At 54.0% G+C, this 17,004-nt stretch overlaps 1 protein-coding gene across 1 annotated transcript in view; it reads right to left on the reverse strand.

Annotated features, from left to right (window-relative positions):
* The window catches only part of PRKX (protein kinase X-linked), a 77,782-nt gene extending 60,881 nt beyond the window's left edge, over nucleotides 1-16,901 (reverse strand). Inside the window, exon 1 of the mRNA XM_035029671.1 lies at nucleotides 16,551-16,901. Within this exon, the coding sequence (XP_034885562.1) occupies nucleotides 16,551-16,725 (175 nt within the window). The 5' untranslated portion in view covers nucleotides 16,726-16,901. The remainder of the gene's footprint in view (nucleotides 1-16,550) is intronic.
* Nucleotides 16,902-17,004: the final 103 nt, after the last annotated feature.

Genomic DNA, 17,004 nt, shown 5'->3' on the forward strand with positions numbered 1-17,004 from the left:
CATCGTCTCTCATGGTTCGTCTACCCCTCCGATTTCCCCCGCTTCATAGTAAGACTTATTTTTTAAATGTCTCCTGTGTTCCTCTTTTTGTTTTAATCGGTCTTTTCTTAGGCGCCTTGAATTATCTGCTTTTCCTGGGATCACATGTCTTTACTTATGTCGATGCCTCACACAGTGTAACCTCCTGATAAACACCGGGTTTGTGGTCTCTTCCCATTTAAGGATGAGACGGATACCAGAAAGAGTGACTCAGAAAGTTTCCGTATGTGAGTGAGGCTGGGGGCTCTGACAGCGAAAGCATTAGGAGAACTAGGTCCTGAAACGCCCAGAAGCTGCACGCTTCCTCCCCAGTTGTGTTTACCCGTTTAAACCCTACTCAGCCCGGAACATCTGCTATCAGATCTTAGTTCCTTCTTGACACCTTGATTATAATCCTTAACACACTGACCTTTTCTTAGTTATTTGTATCAGTAAGATTCTTGGAAATGTAAACTGCATCCCATCTTTTTATGTCCCCCAGATAAACTCTGCAGCTCCTTGCACATGGGATGTGCTAATAACCACTTTCAGAACAGCCTAAATGATGCCTTTGCGAAGCTAACCCAAACCCCCATTGCGATGGGGACATCCAGAATTCCAAAGAAGCAATGCAATTAGTAGGATTCAATTTTGAACAAAGCGACCACTTCACTTGGGTGGAGCAAGATGAAAAATGAGAATTCAAGCCTCGTTCTCGGGGCACAATGAGGCAGTTCATTCTCTGAAGACCCTCTGGATACAGGAATCACCATGAATCAGTCACTGTTGGTGCTCAATCAAGACCCTCTTAGACCAGGTCATTGGTTTAAAACAGCAGTTCTCAAACTCCCTGATCTCAAGATTCTTTGGCACAGATCTTCAGACACAGATGGAGGATCGTAACCAATGTCTGTTTGCTCGTGGGCGTCACTCTCTGGAGATAGTAACCATATTAGCAAGGAAAGCAGAAATGTCTAAAACACAACAGCGGGCAAGGACACTCCACTGATGGACAGAGGTGGTACCGTCCCAGCTCAGGGAGCCTCCGGAAACCACCACACGCCCAGGCGAGAGAGAGAGAGAGACAGAAAGAGAGAGAGAAGGACAGATAATATCTTCATGGTACTACAAAAGGACGCTTGACCCCATGAGCTCCCCAGAAGTTCCCCTGGGAACGCCATAGGTCCCCGGCCCCCACTTGGAGAACTACTTGGATTCAGCGATGAGCTCACTGTCGCAACCCATCATGCAACCAACAAAGTCTTTCAAGAGGCGTTAAATGGAATGTTTTGCACACGGCACCATTCTCCAAACACGATAAAGACGTAGGTTTAGCGTGTTTTTAGTTTCTGCTCTGCAAAGGACACAAGTGCTTAGTTTGTAAGCTTGTACGATGTGCTTTTTCATTCTCGTATGGTGCTTACTCTGTGATCATGTCACAGCGCCATGTACTAAATCCGGGCATCATGACGTCTTGAGTGAAGAACGTGTTCCCAGATATATCGCAGTCAGATGTAGAAAGCCTTCCTTTCCGTGTTCCTAAGGGTTCCCGCTTCAAGCCACAACTTTTCCTCTAGGATCCAAGGCACCCTTGGACAACATGATGAAAATGTGCTTCCCTCTAACCATCTCCCTCCACCCTTCCCTCCCCATCCCCAGGGATATCCAGTTCCCACCGCTCAATCCTCCTTCCCCAATGACTACGGCGCTCCTGCATCATCCCCCAGGAGGCTTCGGGAGGGAAGGGGCCTGAGGGTCCAAGAGAGGAACCGGAAACTATCCCCCATGTCCCTACATTAGGGTAAGAGTCCATCCTTCATCTTCTCATCATGCAGGTGAGCCAGGTACGCGGCAAGCACGTTGGGATCCCAACACGAACCAAGAAGACAAGGAAAGGGTCCATCTGCTACGTCCCGTGCCTGACTCTCGCCCGGCTGGAGCCACACAGCATGTTCTTGACCCAAGGCACATTTCCACGTGAGCCTGATCGTGGTGGGTCCGTGAAAAGTCAGACCCGTATCAAACAACTACATGCCACCCCTTTGGGATGCGAAGTTCAACGCCAGAAAAACTAAAGTCAATTAAGAGACACTATCCAGATTCCTCAAGAGTCCTGATGAACCGCTCCCCCGTCTTATTGCCTCCTCTGTGGGAAACCTGCCTTCTGTCAACCGTCCACATCCAACACTGCTGCTTCTCCCACGACTGAGTTATTCCTTTGCCGAATCGCTACTTTCGTAAGAATCGTGTTTTACGTTTTCCTAGCGCCATGTGATGCTCCTTACAGGTAAGGCATCTTTTCTATGCTAACAAATTAAGGAGCCTGGAACCCCAACAAATTAAGGAGCCTGGAACCTCAACTTTCGTAAGAATCGTGTTTTACGTTTTCCTAGCACCATGTGATGCCCCTTACAGGTAAGGCATCTTTTCTATGCTAACAAATTAAGGAGCCTGGAACCCCAACTGTGGTATGTGACACTGTTTCTGGAAAAATGACGTTAGGGAGGAATAATTGACAAACCAGCTTCTGGAGCAGAGCTGGGAACTAGCTGTTCCACCCACTCGTCAAGAACACCGGGCGGGCAGCAAGCTTTGGAAAAGGAGGTTGTTTTCCCAAACAACATGGCAGCCAGTCTCCGGTTTAAGCGCACTGTGTGCCAGAATCTCAAGAATCAGTGTTTGCAAGTGTTTTCAAGGGTTGCCACCCAAACAGCCAAAACACCTTTCACTGTATATGGGTGTGTGCACGCCTGTGTATGTTCCATTCACTACCGCGTGCACCCGTCCCATGCACTAATGAAGGCAAGGGGAAAAGCACGCCACAGAGTAAGTGATCCACTAAATGAAGAAGTAGGTTTTCACCTTCACAAAAGTCGGGAACCCCCACCTGATGATACAGGAAGTGAAGAATCCAGACCATGCAGCCACCTGTCCAACCTTCCCACTGATGGCTTTGCCGAGAGCATCCCAACCTCTGTGTAGCATTCTCTAGTTAACACCCAGACTGCGCTCAATCTGCACTGTAACGTCACTCAACTTTTCCTTTTTTATGTTTTTTAAGTTTTTATTTATTTGCCAGACAGAAAGAGAGCACAAGCAGGGGGAGCAGCAGAGAGGGAGAAGCCGACTCCCCGCTGAGCAGGGAGCCCAATGAGGGACTCGATCCCAGGACCCTGGGATCATGACCTGAGCTGAAGGCAGACGCTTAACCCACTGAACCACCCAGGTGTCCCCAGATTTTCCTTTTGAAGGAAGACAAGCCCCCAGAACTCAGAGCAGCCATCCTGAAATGCAGCGCATTCTGGAGACACGCTTCCGCAGCAGGTGACTGGTGACCTGTGTTCTTCACACACTGTAGGAAGAAAAATCAGGGAAAGACCAGACCAGCAAGCAGAAGACAGACCAAAAATGAAAGCAGAAATCAGTGAAATGAAGAACAGGAAATCTACAGAGGAGAAAGAAAAGAGAAGAAAAAAAAAAAAAATCAAAGAAAGAAGACTCTGGTTCTTTGAAAAGACCAATACAATGGACACTCCAGATTCTGTCATCAAAATAAAATACTGAACTGTTTAAGGACCGAGCAAAGAAAAGTCTTCCTAAGTCAAATACCTGACAACAACTATGCTCGAGTGTGCAGGGAATAGGGAGTCGTTCCTGATTTTATTTTTCTACACATATTGCTTTTTTCTTAAGGTGGAATGATAATGGAATCCAGTGCCCGAGAAGAGAACATTCTAGGCAGTTTGCCTTCTTAATGCCCTTCCTGGATTTTCGGATCTCTGCAGAATGATTTCCTCCTCTGGAGTTGTCCGCAAACATTCGGCTGGCTCAGTATCCTCCTGGGGGACTGCCCAGAGACACGCCCCCAACGTGAGCACACACAGCCACACGCATGCACGCTTGGGCGCACACCCAGCCCCGCTTCTGGCTGCCCTCCCCGCTCACATCCCGGGGGGGCCCCAGGCATGACAAAGACCTTCTTTCTCCGGAGCCCGGGCTGTTGTCCAGCCACACCCAGCCCCACATCTGCACAGCCCTTTGTTCTGTGGAGTGGCTCCCAAGATAATGATCCAGCGGGATGAAATCATCCACCAAATTAATTGTCAACCACTTTAAAAGAACTCTCTAGAGGTTGCCCTGCAAACGTCCTTGATGAGCTGCTTCATCAGAACTGTTTGCAAACCAACCACCTCAAGACAAGGACTCTTAACGCCTGCCCACGACACCTGCCCACGTGACATTGGGTGTGATTCCCTGCTGGGACCTCGTGCTGATTTCAGCAAGGAGTCTGTGGGACAGTCTCCTCCTTCTGTTACCTGCTGGAAAAACCAGTATGGATTTCCAAGCGTGGAAGTGGGGTTAAGCAAGGTCAACACAGAAGACACTGCGCCCAAGGTGCATGTTTCTCTCAAACACGGAACTGCCCAGTTAGGCAGGGTCCCGGGACGCCTGGGATCTAGCCTTGGCAGGCTGCCTATACTGAACAGGGTGGGAAGGTGCAAACCGGTGTTGGGGGTGGGGGCCACTGGACACCTGAGCTGAGCTAAGGGTCCAGAAGGACTACTCAGAGGTGTCCTACAGTTAACTCCTACACTGGGTCACGGGACGCTCAGGGCTGTGGGGGCCTCCCACCCTGAAGAATCTCCACTTGGCCTCCTCAGGGCACATGGGGAGCAGGAGGAAGGAATCTCCCCCTGGAACACGCACCCACTTCCACCCTCGATACGGGGCACTCCGCCTTGGAAACTCAGGATGCTTCCATGGAGAAATCACTGGACAACTTCAAATGCCTCGGTGGCGAGGTATCTATCACGTTTTGCGCTATTCAGATGTACTCCAAATGCCAACTGGACTCCTATCTAAGTGCCCTAATGGTGAAGCCAAAGTGTACCCTCCGGTCCACCCCGCCCAGCATACAATCGGAGATCCCTACCCATGAGAAGCAAGGGAGAACGCTCCCAGAATGAGCTGCTTAGAAGCTTTCATTGTGTTGGTTTTATTAGTCTTGCACGAGCTCTCTCAGAAAAGAGCCTGCCAAGTTTACCAAAAAAAAAAAAAAAGCGCATGTGTTACCTAATTAATCAACAAGCTCGAGACTCCTTGCAAACAATCCTGTGTCTGTGTTCCTTATCTCGATCCTCCAGGTGGATACAAGTTCTGCTTCTGGGATGCCATGTGGTGACCTGGACAGAGCACCCCAGGCCCGGTTCAGAGCCTCCCCTCTGACTGTGCATTTGGGCCCGGACTCAAGCTTCCAGAAGGTAAAGCTGTGCCTTCCCAGCTTTGAGCCATCCCATGTCCGGGGCTCCTTCTAACATGAGAGCTGGTTCTGCTTGCCCAGTGCAGGGGACGGGTCCCAGAGAGGGGGCAATGAGTCCTCGTACAGGATTCTGGCCAGGCAGAGGAGGGGACAGGTGTGAGCTGCTCAGTTAACTCAATGAATCACTTGTCTTCCCACCTCTGTCTCTGTCTCTCTCTCTCTCTCACACACACACCTTACAGCCGTATGCATAGCTAGTCGGAGCTAGCATCTCTCCTCCTAATGGAAGAGCTTTTTATCGTTAATGTGGTTTGTCCGTTGACGAAAGCCAGTGTAGTTGGACAAGTGCAGCCGCCCTCCCCACCCCACCGCACCCAACACTACTCTCTGAAGCCCACTCTTAGAAGCCACTTCTAAGGTGAGGCATGCAAAGCACACACAGGAAGCAGGTGCTGTGGACAGAACAACGCCTCCCCCCCAAAAGGCGTCAACATCCCAATCCCCAGACCCTGTGACTATGTTAGTTTAAGGGAGAACCGATGTTCCAGGTGCTACTTACAGATGCTCAGTAGTTGACTTGAAATACGGAGATGGTCCTCGGTGATGCGGGTGAGTCCTTACAAGCGTCACAAGAGAGGGAGGGGTGAAGGAACCATAGACAGAGACATGGCAGCATGAGAAGGATCTGACCCAACTCTGCTGTCCCCACAGAAGGATGAAGGCATCCTAAGCCGAAGAAGGGCGACGGCATCTAGAAGCTGTAGGAAGCAAGGACCCCCGGAGCCTCTGGAAGGGAACACAGCCCTGCTGATCCTTGATGTTGACCCACTAACACCCACCACCCTAACCTGCAGAGCTGTGGGATTTAAAAAACGCGTGTTGTTTTAAGCCACTAGGCCTGGGGTCATTTGTTAGAGCAGCCATAGGAGAGCAATATGGGGAGAAAGTCCATGAGAGAGATCACAGCAGGAGAACAAGTGAACATGACCTTGCAGGGGAGTGCCTCTGGGACCCTGCCCTGCACCCTGACTCCCAAAACCCAGAGCTAGCAGAAGGAGGTGTCCCGTGCAGGGGTGGGGTGGGGGGTGAAGGCTCTCAGCAGCCTCAAGACAAGCCTAGCCAGAAGACTCCAGGTCTACTGAACGGAATAAGCTCCAAATCCAAGCAAATACCACCACCATCCATCCCTGAAGTGATGAACCTCCACTATGCTTGGGACTGGACGGTCATCATGATGATGATGATGATGGCGAAGCTTGCTTTGGTGAGGCCATGCTTACTTCCTGGTTGATGCACAAAGGACAGGAGACACAGGTGCTCCAGGCTGAAGCTCCCCACTCATCCTCAAAGGACGGAATAAAACACAACACGCACCTGCCAAGGTATGTAGAGAAGCACATCCAGGCGAAGGACCACCTCCACCACTGTGGGTCTGAGCCCTTCAGGGATGCCTCCTCGAGGACTGTGTGGGGAAAATGGCGGGATGGAAAGCCAGGTCCACATGCATCATGAAGCCCTGCCCCATTTAGTGAACACAGAGATGGCCGAGAGGCAGGGTTTCTGTCCCAGTCACTCAACCCGGGAACCTGAGTGCCAACCCCATACACTATGTTGGTTCTTCAATGCTCAGACCCCTGTTCCTGAGCTTTGACGGGGGGACCAGCCTCCAGCAGCAAAAGAATAAGAAAGGCAGGTCATGAAACAGGGATGAGCTATAGGGACAGAAAAAAGCTGAGGACACTAGACCCTCGGGGAGTGACTTCTAAATGGGTGTGGGGTTTCGGTTTGGGGTGACGGAAAAGTGTCGGAGGCAGGCAGTGGTGATGTTCACACAAAAGTGTGAATTATTTAATGCTACTGAAGTGTATGCTTAAAAATTATTAGAATGGTGAATTTTATGTCATATCACTACCATTAAAAAATTCTAAAAAAAAATAAACATGGGGCACCTGGGTGGCTCAGTTGGTTGGGCGACTGCCTTCGGCTCAGGTCATGATCCTGGAGTCCCGGGATCGAGTCCCGCATCGGGCTCCCTGCTCGGCAGGGAGTCTGCTTCTCCCTCTGACCCTCCTCCCTCTCATGCTCTCTGTCTCTCATTCTCTCTGTCTCAAATAAATAAATAAAATCTTTAAAAAATAAATAAATAAATAAATAAAATAAACAGAATTAGAAAGTTGGTGGGGCTGCCTGACCACCCAGAATGGTCACCAAAGGTGACTTCCCAAGACATGGAGGGACCCAGTTGCATACACCCGGTCACACAGACATCACAGCAGATGGGATGGAGGGTCTCCCTTCTCAGTGGAGCGTGAAGGAGACCCGCACAGCGCCCCAGGAAATCCACCGGAACGGAACACGTGGCATCCAGGCACCAGGAGCTGCACAGAGCATCCCCGGGAATGAGCAACACCTCTCATCTGCAGGGGCTCTCCCTTTTCAAGGAAGAAAGAATGCCCACCGCCCACGCAGAGGTCTGGGAAAGGTGCTACTTGAATGAACAAAGAACCTTTCGAGCTGATGGGTTCTGGTGGGCATCGCTTAAATCTAAGTCCCAACACCTTTATGTGACAGTTACAATTGACCGGAGAGAAAGAAAGAGTGATGGGTAGGTGGTGATGCACAAGAGGATGGGAGGGAGAGGTACTACCAGGATGAGCAGAGAGATGGTCCTCACACTATTACCGTAGTCTTCTGTCCTTTGTCATAAAAGGATCCTCTGAGCTGATGAGCCAAATCCACCTGGGGTGACGCTAGACTACCGCATTATGGGAGCTCCAAGGGGACGGAGGTATCTCTGATGCATTAAAAGTTTCAGAGGTGTAATGGGTACAGGGTATTCTTTTGGAGCTGATGGAAGTGTTTAAGAACTAGATGGAAGGGATGCTTGCATATTGTGGATGTGCTAACTGCCCCTAAATTGTTCACTGTAGAACAATTTTATGTTATGTGAATTTCAAAGAAAAAGTGAGTGCCCGAAGTGATGATGATGGTAGAAATAATGCTGAAGATGGGAGAACAGTGGTAGGAAGTGGGCAGGCGTTGAAGGGAAGGTGGTGATGAAGGTGGTGGTGGTGGTGATGATGACGAGGATAGGGTTGGTGATGATGATGATGGTGGTCATGATGGCCATGATGACGACGATGGTGTTGGTGAGAAAGATGGTAGAGAGTGGTAGCATGTGGGCAGGTGTTGAACGGAAGGTAGTGATGAAGGTGGTGACGGGGATAGTGGTCACAATGGTCATGATGATGAGGATGTCGGTGATGATGATGAGGATGGTCATGACGACGATGGTTAAGACGATCAATATGGTGGAGGAGGTAGAATGTGGGCAAGTGGGAGGGAGAGACATGAATAAAGGTGACAGTGATGATGTGGGGATCTTCTCTCCCAAACACTGCTCCATCCAGAGCCCTCCTTACGTTGCCTGATGGCAGTGCCAGTTTTCTAATTATTTAACCCAAAAACCTGGGAGTTATACATGACTGTTCTCTAAGCCGCTGTTACAGATTGAATGTCTGTGTCTGTCTGCACCCCCCCCAAAAAAAATCATGCCTTGAAGGCCTAAATCCCCGTGTGACTGTATTTGGAAGGGAGATGAACCTCCAAGAAGGGATTAAGGTGAAATGAGGTCATCAGGGTGGGGCCCTCATCCTACAGACCACCTCTAAGTGTCCTTGTAAGAAGAGACACCACAGAACATACCCTCCCCCTGCCCACCTTTCTCCTTGAACCCGCATCCAGGAAAGCCGACCTGAGGACACACACATCACAAGCCCTGCAGGGAAGCTCTGCATCTTCACGTCTCTGCTTGCTCCGTCCCACACCAGCCACAGGAACCTTCTGAGAGCCTCTAGCACATGCCCAGTGGGCTCTGAGGTCACCCCGTAGCTCCAAAGCGCATTGCAGAAGAGGAGCAGCATGGGGGCTGGTTAGAAATGCAGAGTCTCAGGCACCTCTCCATCCTGGGGTGTCAGTCTGTAGGGTGGGCCGGCCATCTGTGTTCACACATGCCCTGCAGGGGATACTGTTGCCGCTCAAAGCTGAGAAGCAGCCACTGTGCCCACAGTCCTCCTAGGGTGTCCCCACGGCTAGCCCCCTCCTCATCTTCCAAGACTTGACCAAACCTCTCCTGCTGGGAAGGGCAGACCCCGTAACCTCCCGCACATGGCAGCGTGCCCCGACCCCTTCTCGGATAGCTATTGCTCCAATCCCCACGGCGCTGCTCTGTGCTCCCCAGACTTCTGACGGCCTTCGAAGCAACCACCAAATGCATGTGTCACACCCCGTACCCACCATCCACCTCTCTCAGCCTAACGTAAACTCAAGAAGCAGGGACCCCTGTGTTGAGTTCCCCATGACCTGCCACGTCCAGAGAGCAGGCTGGCGTTCAGTAGCTGCTCCCCAGTATCCAGCGTGAGCAGGGACAACTACCATCCTGAGGTGCCTGGGCCTGGGGATTTCCCAACACGGGGGACTTACAGGCTTTCCGGGAAGGTCCCGGCCCAGCGGGGACACGCCAACCGGCCCATGTATGAGTGAATAAATGAATGGATGATGGCATTACGGGCAGCCACCCTCTATGGCACAGGGGCCATGCCGAACATCACGATACAACCCATTAGCTCTGCAGCGAGGCACTGAGATGTCATGGCGAGCCATGTGATCCTGGGGAAAGGAACGACCCCTGCCAAAAGACACCAGCTAGCAAACAGCCCCGGAGACGTCTCTGCCCCCACCCTGCTGCCCCACTGCACAACACGAGCACCACGGGGGAGGACGACGACACAGGGCAGGGGACTGCCGTGCTGCCAACAGTTAGCAGACGGTGCCGAGAAGGGGCGCAGAAAACCCCAAACGCCAGCAGCCAGCTCCCCTTGTGCACATCCTTGTGAGATCAAGGGAGAGGACAGTACTCTGCCTGGCCCCCACCCCGTCTACAATCACGAGGCCGCCAACCTTAGTTATCCAGTACTTTACTCCCCTTCCCACCAAGAAACAGCAGGTATAGAGTTCCAAAGAAACAAATGAGGAGTGCCTGGGTGGCTCAGTCGTTGAGCACCTGCCTTTGGCTCATGTCATGGTCCCGGGGTCCTGGGATCGAGCCTCACATCGGGCTCCCTGCTCGGCGGGAAGCCTGCCTCTCCCTCTCCCACCCCCCCTGCTTGTGTTCCCTCTCTCGCTGTTTCTCTGTCAAATAAAATCTTAAAGGAAAAGATGAGTCTCCCAAGGGTGGTGAAGCTCATGACATTGTGGTTATCTGAAAAAAAACCTTGGGGGAAATACAGAGAGAGCCCCACAGTGTCCCTCCCAGAGACTGAAAGTGGTTTTCAGAGAAATCATAACATGTTAATCTCTCAGAAAGAACACTGCGGTCAGAATCGTCATCATCAGTGAACCCAAGCGGCAACGCTTGCTGGCACCCAGGACGTGTTCATGTCTCCCAGTGACAAAGGCAGCCTCCCGGGTTGTCCCCAGCTGAGGAGGCACTCACCCAGGAAGCAGATCTGAGACCACCATCATGGTGCCATGCCCCCACCCACGGGGGTGACGCAAGCAGGGACAAGGAGGGTTGTCCCAGACAGACACGGGGAGTGAGGCGTCCTCCCCTGCGGATTCCAGGATGAGACGAGGGAAGTCTGCTGCTAGGGCAGCCACCTGCACCCCAAAGATGGGAGATCAGGAGAAGGAAGTCAGGACAACACATAACGAGGAGTAAAACAGTATTGTGGACTGAATGTTTGTGCCACCGCCCCCCTCCCCGGTTTCATACAATGAAGCACTCCCAATATAATATTATTTACACATGCAAGCGGGTCTTTGGGACGTAATTAAGATTAGATGAGGCCATGAGAATGGGGTCCCTCATGATGAACTTAGTTCCCTTATAGTAGACACCAGGAAGCTTGCTTCTCCTATCTCCCTTCCCACCATACGAGCACACAGCGCAAGGTGGTGGCCACATATAAGCCAGGGAGAGCGCTCACCAGAGCCCATTCATGCTCTGCCATCCTGACCTCAGACTTCTGGCCCCCAGAGCTCTGAGAAATAAAGTTGTGTTATGAGCCACCTGGTTGATGGTATTTTGTTATGGCAGCCCAAGGTCAAAACTGATTCAAGATGGCGCCCCCTTGGTCTGGCAATGCGGGAAAGCTGTGCATTTGCAAAAGGGAGTGATGAGATGAAGTAGACAGCACGTGCAAGCCTCACCTGGCTGCTTTTTGGGGGGAAGGGGATGGTTGCAATGGAGCAGAAGTAGAGACAGAAGAAGAGCAAGTTCCTGGCTCTATTCCATCTAGCTCTGGGGATGACCATCCTCAAGCAGTGAGATCCGGATGCCCTGTCTTCGAAAATAAACACATGGATCTCCTGTGTTAACCACATCCACACGCTATCTCTAGGATTAGGCCGCCCATGGAAAGCATCATCCAACTTGTAGTTGGATGTTGTGCACCTCCAAGGATTTGGGGAAACCAATTCGTGGACCTAAGGCACCATGGTCTAGAGCAGCCTAGACATCAGCTCTGCAATCCTCTCTGGCAGGTGTATTAGTTTTCTAATTAGGTGGTTCAGGGCTGCCACCACATGGTGGCTTAAAACAACAAGAATTCATGCCTTCCTCCCAGCTCTGGAGACAGAAGTCTGAGATCCAGGCAGGGCAGGGCAGCTGAGATCCAGGCGGGGCAGGGCTGCTGAGATCCAGGCGGGGCAGGGCCAAGCTCCCTCCAGCGGCTCCAGGGGAGGGTCCTTCCTGCCTCTTCCAGCTTCTAGGGCTCCAGGCATCCCTGGGCTTGTGACCAGTCCGCGTCTCTGCCTCTGTCCTCACGCGGCTTCTCTTCTGTACCTATGTCTCCTCTTCTGTCTCTTACAAGGACACCTGTCATTGGATTTAGGGCCACCCGAGTACAATGGACTTCATCTCAATCCTTAACTAATTGCAACTGCAAGGAGCCTACTTCTGACTAAGGTCCCATTTGAGTTCTGAGAGGGAGGACATGAATTCGGTGGGGGGAGGGGGGCTCTACTCACCCCAGGACAGTAGAAGTTGTGAGCATGTGTTTTGCTCATCATTCCCGCTGCACATTTTTTTATTCCCGGTTTGTCCATCTGATCTTTTGGGTGAGTTTTTCCCTTACGTCTTGATCGGGGAAATTTGGGCTCTGCATCTCCCCATGTTCTCTTTTCTCTTCCCACTGGACCCTCACGCCCTTGGAGATGGCAAGGGAGAAGGAAGAAGTACTCGTAGAATGAAGCACACAGAACCGGTAAGTCCATGGAGACAGCATATTCCTGGTCACCGGACGCTGGGGGGAAGGGGTCAAGGAGTGACATCTCATGGGGACTGGGTCTCCTCTGGGGACATGACAAGAATGTTTCAGAAGTAGATGGAGGTGCTGGTCGTGCAGCTTTTTGAACGTACGAAACTCAGACGGATGGCTCACTGAAAAAGGGTCCATTTTATGCTAGGTGAATTTTATCTGAATTTTTTAAAAATGGAGGGGAACAACGTGTAGGACTTCTGTCCTTGGGAAGACTCTCTTTTCTAATATGTCATCTCATTTTTGAAGTTCCCGTAATGCTGTCAAATGGGAACCACCGCTCGCATGCGTTCGCAAGTTACCCTGCCGCGCGCGCCCCTGACGGACAGACAGGATCAAAGGATAATCTCAATTTTCTGTGTACTGTTAAGCAACAAGCACTTCCTTATAATGGCTTATGTCAACACCGCCGGTATGACCGACCGCTCATTTATGTGCCCAGCAAAACCACACTGGTTCCCAAGTCCACTCCTTCTGGAAGTGTGCTGGTGTGATATTTGGGGGCAAATAAGAGCCCAGGTCAGACGGAGCGAACCCACAGCCAATTTGGTGGGGGAAAGCACAGGAGAAAACCCTATCACTGTGGAGGAAACCGATTCCGAGTACCTGGGAGAGCGCCGTCTATACTTAGTCATTCGTGAAGGAAGGTGTCGTGGGTCTTAAGGGAAATGCAACTTGCCCAACGCATTCTGTGCAATAGTAAATAACAGGTGAGAGGCAGAAGCCACCAGTCTGTGTTGAGGGAATTAGTTCTGTCCTCGATTTGGGGGTGTTGGCTGCCAAATAACGGCACAAGATAAAACTGCACAGAACGGCAGCTCCAGCCCCCCCCCACACACTCAGAGCGGAGCCTGCAAAAACCAAGGGGCACCGAACACGGTCTGTGACCTCTCGGCAGGATGGTACCGACACCGACGTCCTGGTTCTGATACTGTCACCAAGGATGTCGCCACAGAGGGAAGCTCCGTGAAGGGTGCACGGGACGCTGGGCACGGATTCTGGAATGGCCCGGGAGTCTATAATTATCTCAAAACCTATTATTTTGTTTTAGCAGCACGTTGTCCGTCAACACGGGAATACACCAAGCGTGGTCGTGTGGACCAGAAGTGCGGAGAACGGGCTTGCACACCATTTCCCGTCCGGGGAGCCGTCCGGTTGCTCCGAGCCTGTGTTTCTCAAGCTCGGAAATCACAGTTCAGCCCAGACACCCCCAGTGTGGCTTCCCTGCTCTGAAAGATTTTGCAGCAACACTAAGCTGAGATTTCTTCCTAACCATCCGGATTTCTGGGCAATCGGTTGATCCAGAATGCTCACAGACGCCCAGTATGCAACTTTCCTCCTTCTATCTCCAGGGGCCGCCCCGGGGACTCGGCCGTCCCTTTGCAGCTGGGTCTTGAGCGGAGGGTTCCTCCCCGACAGGTGGGCTGTCTAAGAGCCACTGCGGGCGTGGCTAAGTCGGGCAGAAGCCCCGGCGTCTTCACCGGCTCCGTCCTACCTGCGCTGAAATGCCCACATCACCACAAACCGTGTGTCTGCGATTGTGACTCAGCATGTCTGCCCCTCGGGAGCCTCCCTTCCGTGCCCAGCTCACAGGCAGAAGTGCGGAATGAAAACCACAAAAGCGCACCAGTGGGTGAGGCAAACAGCAAAACACACGGGTAGGACTGCGTGCAGCAAGGACGGAGCCCAGCGGCGTCCTTCCACCCTCACTCCTCCTGACAGAAGGTTCCAAGTCGCAGGTGCTGCTAAAGAAAAGCCGAGAGAGGTTCAGGGTGTTTGCATGTTGTGGGTTTGCTCCGCGTGTGGGTTGGATTCCCGTCAAGGAGAGCCGCGTTGCCCGACTGGAGAAGTGCATACAGGCGCCCCGGACCACGCGGGACCCACGGGTGCCTGGCCGGCACGGGGGACAGCGAGGAGGCCAGGTTCTAACTGCAGGGGCAGAGCTCAGCCTGGCCCCTCTCTGGGGCCCACTGCCCCTTAGGAAGTGACCTCCAGCTGGTGGGCACTGTGGCTCAGACACAGGATTGGGACGGCTTGGGGAAGGCTGGGGATTCCTTAAGGCTTAGTCTCCGTCTCTTGCATACACACCTGGGGGTGTGTGTGTGTGTGTGCGTGTCTCTCCCGCTCTCTCACACACACAAACACACCTCTACACCCTGCTGTTGCAACAAGGTGAACATCCACAGTCTGGCTCTCCCATAACAGCCCACAGGAAGTTATCCTTGGACAACAAGCATCCTCTTCACCAAGAGGCAAAAACCAGTGGAAGACGTCGCCCTCCCCTGCACGCCCCTCAGTCCCCAGAGGCGGTGGCATTCTATTTTTAAGGACAAGAGGAGTGGCTGGCCACCCCATGCCCACTTGGTAGCGCCCACAAGGCCCCACGTGACTGCAGGCACCAGAATAGGTCACGGCGACAGCCCACCAGCCTGCCCACACCCTGCTGGCCACCCTGGCCTCCAGCCCTGGCACCTTTGACAATAGACCCATGTGCGTGCCCAAAAGAAATACAATTGGCGGTGCTGCGTGCCAAGGCACGGCAGGTCCTCTACCAACTTTCCATTGTTCACTCGCGTCTCCATCTACTCCCGATGTCGCCGCTCGGGCTGGGTTTCTGTCCCACCTTGCAGCCCTGCAAACCACTGCCTGCTTTTCCGTCAGCCCCAGCTTCCCGGGGGGAGGGAAGGAGAGAGGGACACATAGACAGACAGAAGGGAGAGGAGGTTGACAGGCAGAGAGAGAGCAGCACAGAGAGGTAGAAGGCGCCCGCTACGCCTTCCTTCCCGCATCAGGTTCCCTGAAGACCCGTCCCTCCCAAGCACAGGGAGACCAGGAACCGAAAAGAGAAGTGTCCCTCTCTGCTGACGGTTGGTTACAATGCCAATCTGGCTGTGCCTGTCGGTCTGATTCAATCCTAGGCCGTGACCCTGAGCCCCGGCTTCCTGATTCCCTTCCCAGCTTCCTCCTTTCCAGAAGCGGGGCAGGGGACCCAGGAAAAGTCCCTCAACACCACAGCCCCTCGGTGACATGTGGCTTGTCCCCGGCCCCATTTATGTCTCCGAAAAGCAACCCCGTGTCCGACGCGCCCTGGGAGCAACAAAGAGCTGCTAAGAAGCCATAGGGGGTTGCACCGACCACTCGAACCCAGCTCCAACCTGGGGTGCGGATTTTCTGGCCCAGTCAGCGCCGCCCCCTAATATCCCAGCGCCTTTCAGGATTCAGGCGTGATGGGGTGGGGGGGGGGGAGACTGGAAACTATTTCTAGACGCCCAACTGCGACCACAGTCAAAGGGGAGAGGACAAAAGCAAATCCGTGTCTGATCAACAGTGCCAACTTCGATGCACGAGATGAAAAGCTCGCGCGGTGTCGGGAAAGGGTAATTCATCTGCAGCGCCGGCTGTCCCCCCCTCCCCACTCCCGCGCGGCCCCGTTGCGCCCCAGGATACCTGTCCCCTCCAAGCCCCCGGTGAGGTCTCAAGTCTACGCGGGAGCATCGTGCCGCTGGGCAGAGGGAGGCTGGCCAAACAGAGCTCCGCAGGTGCCTCTGGGCCGCCGCTTCTGTCCCTAGGGGCCCCTGTCTGGGAGGGCGGGCCAGGGCCCTCGTATGAGGTGACCCCCAGGAAGTTTTGTGACGTCCGGTGGCACAGACGCCAGGGGGACTGAGGGAGGGGGAGGCGAGTTCTAAATAAGGAGAGTCCTGGGGCGCGGGACTGAGCGCGGGCACTTGGGGAGGCTCGCGGGAGCTTGCGGGGGGGACACCCTTCCAACTCTGGGCGCGCCCGAGCGTCCAGGGGCGCACGGCCAGCCCGCGCGGACGCCCCGAGCAGACGGGACCGGGCAGGGCCGGCTCAGGGAGGCTGCCGGGCGACGGCACGCAGGCCCTTTGTCTGACGCCAGCGTCCCGGGCGGCGCCGAGGGACCTGCGGGCCGGATGCCCGCGCGCCCTACTCACCCACGGTGGCCAGCGTGTCGAAGTCCTGCAGGCGGTAGGCTGGCGGCTCGGGCGAGGGCGCCTCGGGGCTGGGGCAGAGCGCGGGCGCCCCGTCGGGGGTGTCCCCACGGCTCTCCTGAGGTTCGGGGCCCGTCGCGGCCGCCTTGGCCGCCTTGGCCAGCCCGGGCGCCTCCATGGGGGCGCGCTCCAGTCCGGGGCGCCGGGCCGGGCCGGGCAGCGCGGAGGTCCGGGCTTCCCGGGACGCAGCCTCGGAGGGCGGCGCGGCGGCGGCGGCAGCATCAGCGACGCCCAGCCATGCGCGCTCCCCGCCTCCCGGTCCGCGGCCCGGCGCGACTGGCGGAGCGGCGGGGACAATGGCGGGGCGCGGGGCGGCGCTCACTGCAGTAGTAGCAGTAACAGCCGGTGGGAGTAGCCGGCGGCCTCGGGGGGCGGGCCCGGGGGCCCGGGCGCCCGC

Source organism: Mirounga leonina, unplaced genomic scaffold (assembly GCF_011800145.1).
Source record: "Mirounga leonina isolate KUSES-001 unplaced genomic scaffold, KU_Mleo_1.0 Mir_268, whole genome shotgun sequence".
NCBI lineage: Eukaryota > Metazoa > Chordata > Mammalia > Carnivora > Phocidae > Mirounga > Mirounga leonina.